Source organism: Bos javanicus, chromosome 17 (assembly GCF_032452875.1).
Source record: "Bos javanicus breed banteng chromosome 17, ARS-OSU_banteng_1.0, whole genome shotgun sequence".
In the NCBI taxonomy this organism is placed as follows: domain Eukaryota; kingdom Metazoa; phylum Chordata; class Mammalia; order Artiodactyla; family Bovidae; genus Bos; species Bos javanicus.
This window is the reverse complement of record NC_083884.1, coordinates 59,461,274-59,473,977: the sequence shown is the minus strand read 5'-3', so window position 1 is coordinate 59,473,977 and position 12,704 is coordinate 59,461,274. Positions and strand designations below refer to the sequence as shown.

Here is a 12,704-nt window from a genome sequence, read left to right as displayed (position 1 = left end):
AGTAACAAAACACACTCTCGGCAGGCATTTGAATCTCACTGTCATGGAATGCTTCTGTGAGCTCTTTGGAGACTTGCCAGCCCATAATGGAGGTCCCTCCCTGGGTTTCTCTGATATGGCAAAAGTATCGTTCACAAAGCTGGATAGCTGCATGCCCACAAATGAAGTTAGAACCCACCCTAGCACCATACACAAAAACAGTCTCAAAAGGGCTTAAAGACATAAATATAAGACATGACACCATAAAACTCCTGACACCATGACACCATAAAACAGAGAACATAGGCAAAAATTCTCTGACTGGTACCATAAATCATACCACTGTTTTCTTAGGTCAGTCTCTTAAGGCAATAGAAAAAAAAGCAAAAATAAATGGGATCTAATTAAACTTCTAGGCTTTTGCACAGCAAAGGAAACCATACCCAAAATGAAAAGACAGATGACCGAAAGGGAGAAAATATTTGCAAATGATGCAACTGACAATAGCTTAACTTCCAAACGATACATACAGTTGATGTAACTCAGTAACAGAAACCCAAAGGATTCAGTCAAAAAAGAAGGCAGAAGACCTAAATAGATATTTCTCCAAAGCAGACAGATAGATGGCCAACAGCACATGAAAAGATGTTCAGCATCACTAATTATGAGAAATGCAAATCAAAACTACAGTCAGGTATCACAGCACCGACTCAATGGACATGAGTTTGAGCAAGCTCCAGGAGCTGCTGATGGACAGGGAAGCCTGGCGTGCCGCAGTCTACGGGGTTGCAGAATCGGACATGACTGAGTGACTGAACTGAACTGATCACCTCATACCAGTTAGTGCCCATCGTTAAAAAGTCTACAAATGACAAATGCTGGGGAGGACGTGGAGGAACGAGAAGCCCTCCTACACTGTTGGTAGGAATGTAAATGGGTATAGCCACCATGGAAAACAGTACGGAGGTGCTTTAAGAACTAAAAATAGAATTATCATATGATCTTGCAATCCCAGTCCTGGGTATATATCTAGAGAACACTGTAGTTTGAAAATGTACATGTACCTCCATGTTCATGGGCTTCCCTGGTAGCTCAGATGGTAAAGAATCTGCCTGCATTGCACAGACCTGGGTTCAATCCCTGGGTTGGGAAGATCCCCTTGAGGAGGGCTTGGCAACTCCCATATTCTTGCCTGGAGAATCCCCATGGGCAGAGGAGCCTGGTGGGCTACAGTTCATGGGCTTGCACAGTCGGACACAACTGAGTGACTAGGCACACCATGTCATAGCAGCACGGTTTACATTAGCCAAGACATGTTGTTCAGTCAGTCAGTTACGGCCTACTCTTTGGGACCCCGTGGACTATAGCACGCCAGGCTTTCCTGACCTTCACTATCTCCTGGAGTTCTCTCAAACTCGTGTCTGTTGTGTTGATGATGCCATCCAGCCGTCTCATCCTCTGTCGCCCCCTTCTCCTCCTGCCTTTAATCTTTCCCAGCGTCAGGGTCTTTTCCAGTGAGTCAGCTCTTGACATCAGGTGGCCAGAGTATTGGAGCTTCAGCATCAGTCCTTCCAATGAACAGTCAGGGTTGATCTCCTTTAGGGTAGACTGGTTTGATCTTGCAGTCCGAGGGACTCTCAGGAGTTTTCTCCAGCACCACAGTTTGAAATCATCAGTTCTTCGGTGCTCAGCTTTCTTTATGGTCCAACTCTCACATCTGTATGTGACCACTAGAAAAACCACAGCTTTGACTAAATGGACCTTTGTTGGCAAAGTGACGTCTCTGCTTTTGAATACACTGTGCAGTTTGTCCTGACTTTTATTCTAAGGAGCAGGTGCCTTTTAATTTCATGGCTGCAGTCATCGTCTGCAGTGATTTTGGAGCCCAAGAAAATAAAGTCTCTCATTGTTTCAATTGTTTCCCCATCTATTTTCCATGAAGTGATGGAACCACATGCCATGATCTTAGTTTTTTGAATGTTGAGTTTTAAGCCAGCTTTTTCATTCTCTTCTTTCACCGTCATCAACAGGTTCTTTAGTTCTTCTTCACTTTCTGCCTGTAAGGTTGGTGTCATTTGCCTATCTGCGGTTACTGACATTTTCCCCAGCAATCTTGATTCCAGCTTGAGCTTCATCTATCCCAGCATTCCGCATGATGTACCCTGCATATAAATTAATAAGCAGGGTGACAATATACAGCCTTGACATACTCTTTCCCAATTTGGAACCAGTCTGTTGTTCTATGTCCAGTTCTAACTGTTGCTTCTTGACCTGCATACAGATTTCTCAGGAGGCAGGTCAGGTGGTTTGGTATTCCCATCTCTTTAAAAATTTCCCACAGTTTGTTGTGATCCACACAGTCAAGGCCTAGTCAATGAAGCCAAAGTAGATGTTTTTCTGGAGTTCCCTTGCTTTTTCTATGATCCAAGAAATGTTGGCAATTTGATCTCTGGTTCCTCTGCCTTTTTAAAATTCAGCTTGTACATCTGTAATTTCTTAGTTCACATACTGTTGAAGCCTAGCTTGAAGGATTTTGAGCATTACCTTACTGGCATGTTTTGAAATGAGTGCAATTGTGTGGTAGTATGAACATTCTGTGGCATTGTCTGTCTTTGGGATTGGAATGAAAACTGACTTTTCCAGTCCTGTGGCCACTACTGAGTTTTCCAAATTTGCTGGCATATTGAGTGCAGCATTTTAACAGCATCTTCTTTCAGGATTTTAAAAAGTCCAGTTGGAATTCCATCACCTCCACTAGCTTTGTTCATAGTAATGCTTCCTAAGGCCCACTTCACTTTGCATTCCAGGATGTCTGGCTGTAGGTGAGTGGCCACACCACTGTGGTTACCTAAGTCATTAAGTCCTTTTTCTGTACTATTTTTCTGTGTATTCTTGCCATTATTTCTTAGTATCTTCTCCTTCTGTTGGGTCCTTACCATTTCTGTCCTTTATTGTGCCCATCCTTGCGTGAAATGTTCCCTTGGTGTCTCTAGTTTTCTTGGGGAGATCTGTAATCTTTCTCTTTCTATTGTTTTCCTCTAATATTTTTGCATTGTTCACTTAGGAAGGCTTTCTTATCTCTCCTTGATATTCTTTGGAACTGTGCATTCATATGGGTGTGTTTTTCCTTTTCTCCTTTGCCTTTCGCTTCTCTTCTTTTCTCAACTGGTTGTAAGCCCTCCTCAGACAACCATTTTGGAAGAAACCTAAATATCCATCAACACAATTAAGTATTACTCAGCTATTAAAAAGAACAAAATAATGCCATTTGCAGCAACATGGATGGACCTAGAGATTATCACACTAAGTGAAGTTAGAGAAGACACATATCATGTGGTATCACTTAATCACTTACATGTGAAATCTAAAATATGATACAAGTGAACCATTTACGAAACAGACTCACAGACTTAGAAAAGAAACTCTGGTTGTCAAAGGGGAAAGTGGAAGGAAGAGAGATAAATTAGGGGTTTGGGATTAACATATACACATTACAAGATATAAAATAAACAATAAGGACTTACTGTGTGGAACAGGGAACTATGTTCAATATCCAGTAATAAACCATAATGGAAAGAACATACACACACACACACGTATGTATACACATATATGGAGCTTCCCAGGTAGCGCTGGTGGTAAAGAATCCGCCTGCCAATGCAGGAGACACGAGAGACACGGGTTCAGTGGCTGGGTCAGGAAGATCCCAGAGGAGGAAATGGCAACCTGCTCCAGTATGCTTGCCTGGAGAATTCTATGGACATATAATATGTAACTGAATCGCTCTGCTATATACCAGAAACTGAACATTGTAAATTACATACCCTTTGTTTAAAGAAGATTCCAAACTGGCGACAGGAATGGGTTTGCCCATTGCCCGGGCTGGTTTGGGGAGTGCATTTCTCTGCGGGGCTCTTTTAGAGGCTGGTTCACTCTGTCACAGATGCTGGCCTCCTCGGTCCTTAGGATATGGGAGCGCGGGGGTTATCTCTTCACCCCCTAGCACAGGGCCTGGCACCTGAGAGGCACAGAGTATCTGTTGACAGAATCCTCAAATTCCTTCTGCAGATGTGTTACCGTTCTGTGAAGTGGCTTCTGCCTTTGCTATGGAGAGAAGCGTGTAACTAAGGGAGCTGCTCAAACCTGCAGGGCAGTATCCAGGGGAAAGGGGGACAAAGACGGACAAAAATTCTGCTCTGATTCACAGGTCTCCACAGGGCCTGGGAGATGCATACAGCTGCGTGAGTCTTGAGAGAACAGGATGGAGGTGGAGTTAGGACTCGTGGTTAAGGAAGGATTTTTTTTTTTTTAGATGTGTACATGTAGATAAGTGCATTGTGAATGTTTGTGGATTGTTGTAAGGCAGTCACTAACTGAAAACTAAGGTTTCTCTTCAAAATGTTTTGAAAGATAAAAACAATTGAGTTCATACACAAAAAGGTTAAACAGAAAAGAGAAAGGAAGCAAACAAATCATATGTGCATTTTTAAGAACTGGTTGACAGGTCAAAGGGCAACACAGAACAGGAAACGCAAATGGTAGAAATGGCGCTGTCGAAAGAGATTGTAATTCTACGAAGCAATGAGACGCCATGACTTGTATGAAGAGCAACTAACACAGAAAGACAAAGGTTGGAAATAAATGGTCGGTCAAAGATAGAACCAGAATTCCAACTAAAGGAAATAGGGTTGGTAATATTCATATCAAAGGATAATTTAAAGCGAAAAATCTATGCAGAATTCATTATAGAGATAAATTATATAACAGATACATCATAAACCTTTATGCAGCAATAATGTAGGGTAGAGGGAAAAAAGGACAGCCAAATTGCAGTGGGACATTTAACTCCTACTATCTGGACGTCAGCTGAGGTCCAGACAGAAGATATAGAAAATATATTGATACTTGAGACAATTAATCCATCTCAAATCTTACATTCTGGCACTGTACTGTCCAGTGGGATAGTTAAGTGTGTGACTTGGAAATGTGAACATGGCTGAGGGGACTAATTTTTAAATTTTATTTTATTTTCATTAAAATTTAAAACCTGAAGCAGCATACAATTTTTTGGTTAAATTCAGCCTGTTTTGATACAATTGTATTTTGCTTTAACCACTGAAAATTTAGCATCCAAATTAGATACATTGTAAACAAAATATTGAATTTTGAAGACTTAACTGCAAAAATAAGAATGCTAAATATCTGATAACTTTTATTTCACATTGAAATATAAAAATTTAGCTATATGGAGTTAAAGAAAAATATTCAAAGTAATATCCCCTGTTGTCTTCACTTTGTAAATGTGGCTACTAGAAATTATAAAACTACATTTATGTGGCTCACGTTATATTTCTGTTGTGTTAGTTACTCAGTCTTGTCCAACTCTTTGTAATCCCGTGGATTGTAGCCCACCAGACTTCTCTGTCCGTGGAATTCTTCTTTTTTTAATTACTTTAATTGGAGGACAATTACAATGTTGTGATGATTTCTGCTGTACATCAGTGTGTATTGGCCACAGGTATACACGTGTCCCTGCATCCTGAACCCCCTCCCACCCTATCCCTCCAGGCTGTCATGGAGCACCGGCCTTGGGTGCCCTGCGCCATACATTAAACTCCCACAGGCTATCTGCTTTACATATAGTAACATTTGTGTATGTGTTAGTCACTCAGTCGTGTCCGACTCTTTGCGACCCCATGGACTGTAGCCGGCCAGGCTCCTCTGTCCCTGGGATTCTCCAGGCAAGAACACTGGAGTGGCTTGCCATTCCCTTCTCCAGGGGATCTTCCCAACCCAGGGATCAAACCTGGGTCTCCCAGATTGCAGGCAGAGTCTTTATGATCTGAGCCAACAGGGAAGCCCAGTAATGTGTATGTTTCATTGCTATTCTCTCAAGTCATCTCACCCTCTCCTCCTCCCACTGAGTCTAAAAATCTATTCTTTGTCCATGTAATTCTCCAGGCAAGAATACTGGCATGGGCAGCCATTCCTTCTCCAGGGGCTCTGAGGGACAGAGCTGAATAGGACACACCTTGTTTTGAAGGTTTTGGAGACTGTTTGCAAAACCCAGTCATTATTAGATTATGTGTAGTAAGAGAAAATTACAGTCCAAGAGACTTGAAATCCAAAGAGAACTTTCCTTTATTTAAAAAAAAGCAGATCCAAAAAGAAAGAAAACACCCGAGTCTAAAAATAAAAATGAAAACATTAAACATCAAAACCTGTAGGATGCAGTCAGCTTTAACATAGTCCCAGAGCAGTCATTTTTATCCCTTTAAGGATCAGATACCGCTGAGAATCTGATACAATAGATCCCCGCCCTAGAAAAAATGCAAACACAAAGAATTTTGCTTGTAACTCCAGGAGGCCCACACACATCCAGAAGCCCCTAGGCTATAAGTGCCTGTATCATCAAAACGGAAAATAAATTAACTATGCAGGCAATTAAGATTCAAGGAAAATAAAACCCTCAAGGAAACTAGGAAAGGGAACAAGATTAAAAGCCAGGATAAATAACAGCAGAATTGTTAAATCCATGAGCTATTTCTTTGGAAAAAATCAAAACTAAAAAACAGCAACTGCTAGAATAATCCATCAAGAAAGGAAAAAGAAAAAAATGCATAAACAGAAATGAGAAGGACCATACATTACCAAAACAGCAGGTTCAAAATTAAGGGAATACTGTGCACAATTGCATAGTAGTAATATGTTGGAAAACTCAATTTTTTCCCTGTAAAAATTCAAATTTCCAAAATTGGCATAAGAAATAGAAAACCTAAATCAATAACAGAAAAATAAAAGGAATTCTTCTATTTTCTAGTATATAAAATATATATTTTCTGCTCCTCCAAAAAGCAGCAGCAGGTGGTGAATTTGCTGGTAAATTTCAGTTTTGATGTGTATTCATTCCACTCTTTCAACAAACGTTTCCCGTGTGCCTACTCACAGCATCAGTATATAGTCAGCCCAATCTGAGGTCGTTTTTGTCATTTTAAGTAAACTCTCCTGTTCACAGAAATGACTGGAAAGTCATTAGTTCATCCCATGAGAAAAAAAATGACCTTGATTCCTAGACCTGATAGGGAGATAAATTCCTAAGTTTTGTAGTGATAAGAGACCTGGTGTGTGCACATAGATAGAACTACATAAACATTCTCTTCTACAATTAAAAATCACACACTTAAAGGAGGCAGATAGTAAATAATTTTATATATTAAATAACATAAATTAGTAAGAGCTCCATCAAGCCTCTAAGTAAACAAAGTAAGATTTAAATAAGAGAAGCTAACTTGTAAATGCTTTCTGAAAAGTGTTGGGCGCTCAAATTAATTAATTAAGACAATGACCATCTTACATGTTAAATGGATGACCCTTCCACAGCAAACATTTCCAAGTCAGCCCTCTCACTTTAGCTCTGGCAGGGCCAGTTCTCCTGAATATCATGTGGTTTTATGAAACCTGCTTAATTTGCAAGCAAGGAGACAAAGACATAAAATAGGGAGCACTGGCCAGAGAGATGCTGAAAGGGGCTGTTATAATTTCAGCGTGTCTGCCTGTTCTGAGGTGTGGGTGATTTTAAACACACCGCGACACACCTGCTTAGACTCCAACCTGAGCAGAGCACCAAGTTGCAGCCCGGACAAACGCTGTTTCTAGATAACTAAAACATTCTTTCCACACCTCCCTGCTTGCCTTAAAAAGAAAAAAGTGAGACTGACCCAGTGTCTGTCTGCATCTGCATCTTCCTTGGTAACTAATGTTCACTGAGGAAAATAACCTTAACAGAGAAAAATCAGGACTTCAGTCTTGCCAAGCTTTCTTCCTCAACTTTTATTCTTACCTGCTTTATTACTTTGTTCTGACTAGAAGCAGTTAAGTGCCAAAAAAAAATCTTTTTTAAAGTTGACCTGAGAATTTCAAGTGAAGTGGTGGGACTTGGTAAATCTGGTTCCAAGCAGAGTAAGATGCCCAGGGCAACTGTTGCAACCCTGTAATTACCAGACAAAACAGAATTTTATGATGGTGTCTCATTAGGTATTAATGACATGAACTAATTCCTGGTAGAGTGACCTTTCCTTTGTGTCAAGGGGATATAAACAAACTAATCATAATCATGTATTACAAGATAATGTAATACATGAAAATCGCATCTTGTTAGGACTGTAGCAAGTGGTACATTCAAAAGGGAAAGAAATCTTTATAGAACAGTTGGTGGTGTGTAGATGACAAGGAACAAAATCTGTTTCCAGTATGTCTCACGCACACAGACACCAAGTCTTATGACAAATCTGTCCTTAAGAACTATTGACAAACTGCACTTTTTTATAAAGATTTTTCATGAGCTCTTTGATATCAGTTGGGAACAAATTCCTGGCCCCAGAACAGGGGCCAGGACATAAAACTATTGGATGGCATGGTTTGGGGGGAATGAACTGGTTTAAGCAGAATCTGAGCAGAGCAAATGCCTGGAGGCCGATGGCTGGAATGACAGGTCAGACTTACCTACACGGAATCTGCAAAATGAATGAATTTGATAGTTTTTTCTGTCTTAGAGATTTCGCTACTGTTGATGTTGGTATGGCTAATAATGTTATGAAAACAGAGTTCCTAGTATAAATAAAGTCAACATTCAATGGTTGTTGGATTAAGTGCCATCGGATGTATGAGCACAGAACCCAAGAAAATGAATTGGTTGGAAAAATACCACCTAGTTCTGATTTTTACAGGGACACAGGAATAGTTGGACTGACCCGAATTCACAGAATCTACGAAGTGCGCAGTTGTCGGTGCTTTTTGGCCAGGGGCGTGTCCAAGAGGGCTGGGAACTAGGTATAAAGCAGTGGTAACTGGATAAGACAGAGATCAACATTATCTGTTAACCGAAATGGTCTCACTTTTCTCAGCCTTCTTTCAATAGTACAACTATAGTAACACGGACACAGCTTTTGTGCTGGCATGGAACTGCCCTCAACTCAGTCGCAGAGGAAATAACTGAGGCTGAACAGTGGCAACAGTTTTATCTGTAGGTTCAGAGTTAGAACAGTGTATATTGCCCATGAGCTGGAGGAAGATTAAAGGCAAGGTCTTTCAGCTTACTCAGATTTTGACAGTAGGCTCTGCCAAGTCCTGGTGTTAAAACTACTTTAGCGAGTGCTTCTGCCCCGATGGTGGTTTCTCCTACGGAAAGGATCCAAGGAGAGCACGAGGCAGTGGGGCCATGCAGTCAGTGAGTGTCTTGTTTGTATGTGTGCTGGGTGGCACACAACTGTCATCAGCCCGTGTGCTGGGAAAACAGTAGAGTTGGAACTGTTGTTTCTAAGGAACAACAAAAGGGAACTGGCTGAGCCCATGAAGAGACAGGAGCAGAAAACAGACTTGTAGTCTAGGACTGACTGCAGCCTTAAGAGCTGGAAGACAGTAGATCATTGTTGGAGCGATCCACTCAAAACAGTGAAGGAAAAACACCAGAGCTCCAATTCCAAAGCTGTGTATGTGTGCTCATTCTAAACCTTGATCCATGAATGCACTTGTATCTTGGAGTATGTGAAACCTATAACAGCTATCAGATGTAGTGATCAGGGGAGTAAAACTTTACTCTGGAAGGCAGAGCCTGGCTCCTGGTCAAGGGCTGTTCAATCCATAGCGCATAACACCTTTTGAATAGGCGTCATCATTTTTACTACAAAAGCAGGATGGAAGGGGGAAAAAAAGCCACTCAATGTTTCAGTAATTCAATAATTTATTCCTCTAAAAAAGTGTGTAAAAGTATATAGCTCTCATTCACAAGGTATATATGAATGACATTTAAAATGGAGGCTTTTTAGTATTGTTTCTTTTATCAAAGTCTTTTAGTGTACTGTACCAGCGCTATACTGTAGTTTTTTTAAATGAACTTCACATATTTTTGTATTCTTTCAAATTGTTTGCTATATATAAAAGAAGCTCACTGCAAAATGCTTGAAGGAAAAAGGAAACAAAAGAAATTCAGAACTTCCCAGAAATGTACAGCTTTTACATTTAAAAAAGGTTCTGAAATATACATACAAGCATGCTGGACAAACCCACCCCTCCCCTCCCCATGTCCCCTCTTTAGTTCAAACCAAGGTAAGAGTTCTGATTTCTGCAGAATTTCCAAAATTAAAAATAAAAAAAAAATAAAATAAGTTCTCACTCTGTAGCAAATCCAGGGCTTGTACATTTCAGATTAATTCAGTAAAAAACTCACAAGTAAAATAATGCATATTTAAGGGAAATATTATACAGACTTTTTCACACAGAAGTACATAATAAGATTTTTTTAAAATCTATTGCCATTCATTTATTTTTGCACAAAAACGTATAAATATGTCACCAGCTTTTTCTTAACTTAAAAAACTTAAATAAAAGACACCAGATGAAAACTACCCTTTGCTGCCTTTTTTTTTTTTTTTTAAGTTTTTGTAGGGGTTTTTTAGTTTTTTGTGTTTTTTTCTTTTTTTGCTGAGAATTGGGTTTCTAGAGAAGAAAAGCCCCTGCATTAAAAACAGCCCATTAAAAAAAAAATTCAAAGTTCTGATGAATTCTGGGAAAAAAAGCAACCCCAAAGTGGTAAAAGATTACAAATATCTACTTTACAATTTGTCTTCTCACCAAGATAATTTTATACAAGTTTACAATCTTCATCATCTTATGCTCTTCAAAAGGCCTTGAGAATTTTTCCTTTCTGATTAAGAAAAAATAGCACTGCAATATTTTTAAAGTCAATTTTACACTGTACACATTAGATACAAATGGTTCGATATATCAGATTTTTTAACCTATACATTGCGAAAGTCAACCCCTCCCCCTCAATTGGTGGTACAGAGAACAAAATTATCCATTTACAAGTGATTTCTCTGCTTTCACATTCCCACCACACATTTTTTTTTAATGTTTTAAACGTTAGATTATTTCAAGAAAAATACTTTTACAAAATCATCAGTTATTACATTTTTTCTTTTTTTTTTTTGTTAATAACCAGAATATGGAAGTTTCTTGGAAGAACTTTTAAAATCTGCATGATTCTCTCTACAGATGACTAGAACTCTACAGCCTGACCAGAGTGGCTCACGGGAGGCAAGCCCACACCCACTGCCCTCAGATAGAAACGCACAGCAAGGTAGGGGGTAGAGACGGGGTCTTCAGGACAACCCGCTCAAGCCTGGGGTGAGGAGTCATAAAATACTTTAGTTAGCCTTAATGCTTTAAAAAGGCATGTTTGTTTGTTTTTAAAAAGTTCCACCACAAAGGCTCAACTTCAAGTACTAATTTAATGGTTAAGTTGTAATATTTCTTTGAAATAATATTCCTATGGTCCAGAAAAAATTCACCATATTTATAACTGATGTTATGAACGAACACTTTTGATTGTGATATGTACATGAGTCCCTTTTGATCTAATGAGAGGAGAGACCTGGCTTTCAGTAAGAATTCACTAGAAAATATGTTTCCACTGTGACTATATAAAACTAACGAAGGTACTTGCCTCCATGGCTCTGGGGGGAGCCTGACTGCCTTCTGTGTAAAAATGTCCTTCATGAAACGCTGGCCACTTCTAATAAGGAACGTGGCAGAGCGTTTACCCAGTTTGTTCTCGACAAAACCTACTGCTGGGTGGTTTGAGTATATTATTACTTTGTAGGCATGATCCTCCCTAATTTGTATTCACTCCTTTTCCGGCTTCTAGGACAGAGGTATGTAGTCAAAGAATCCTATGGTGGATCTGAGTTGGGTTTTTAGCTACTGTACCTGGTCCTCGCGAATTAAAAAAATAAAAATAAAAGAAGTCACATGACAGAACAACCTAAAATAAATAAACAAAACGAAGACGTCTCCAGACCGCTTGTATCCACACACAGGTATAAAGTCAACCAAAGCACTCACGCCAGTCTAGATGGGAGCACGAGAGAGACAGAAACCCTATGATGAAATCATGTCCTTGAGCTGGTTCTTATTTTTCAAAAGTCCCAGATTATGGAGTTCAGGTAACCCACAGGCCATACACCAGGAACTGGAGGGTTTCCTCGAGGGCTACACTGCCCATGTTAAACAGAGACTGAAAACACAGACTCTTGTGCAAAAGGACACCGTCTCTTCTATTTCCCTCTTAAAAACCAACAAAAACTTCCTGTGGCCCAGTGGTTGGGGCCCGCACACACTGTAACACTGGCTGAAAGTCACTGCTCGTGGAAGCTTCCAGGTCCATGAGAGGAGTGTCAGCGAGTCACTCTGGTACTGAACACCGCAGAAATGACATGTGCCTGCTGAGAAGGAATCACAGTGCGGGACTGTGCAGAGTGGTCTCCAAAGGAGGAAGTGGGGTATTTCAGAGTGTCGCAGGTTTCTTGGACTGAGGTTGCAGGGAGAAGGAACTGAGCCAGAGAGAACAAGTGCTTTTCCAATTAGAGTATATTCATGATGGCATTGTACAACTGAGTGAGCACCACAAAGTGGACGGGAAGGCAGGAGGTACGGTCCTGGGTGGCCGGATTGCACGTGAGCCACGACAGAGCGTTGTACTGCTCCAAAACAAACCTGCCGGAGAGAACACACAGGTCAGGGTGCCTGGCGGCCGCAGGACGAAGGCATGACCTCATTCTGTAAGTGGTCCCGCGCCCTAGCCCGGAGCGCCTGTCCTGACTCCCCTTCCTTCCAGACCTGCACTGTCCAATACGGCAGCCACCGCCCCTCATCAACTCAGACATGGT

At 40.5% G+C, this 12,704-nt stretch overlaps 1 protein-coding gene across 3 annotated transcripts in view; it reads right to left on the bottom strand.

The window, feature by feature from the left end:
* Positions 1–6,102: 6,102 nt before the first annotated feature.
* The window catches only part of MED13L (mediator complex subunit 13L), a 291,306-nt gene continuing 284,704 nt past the window's right edge, over positions 6,103–12,704 (bottom strand). For all 3 annotated transcript variants that reach the window (XM_061384909.1, XM_061384910.1, XM_061384911.1), the window contains one exon: positions 6,103–12,531. In XM_061384909.1, the coding sequence (XP_061240893.1) occupies positions 12,399–12,531 (133 nt within the window). In that variant the 3' untranslated portion in view covers positions 6,103–12,398. The remainder of the gene's footprint in view (positions 12,532–12,704) is intronic.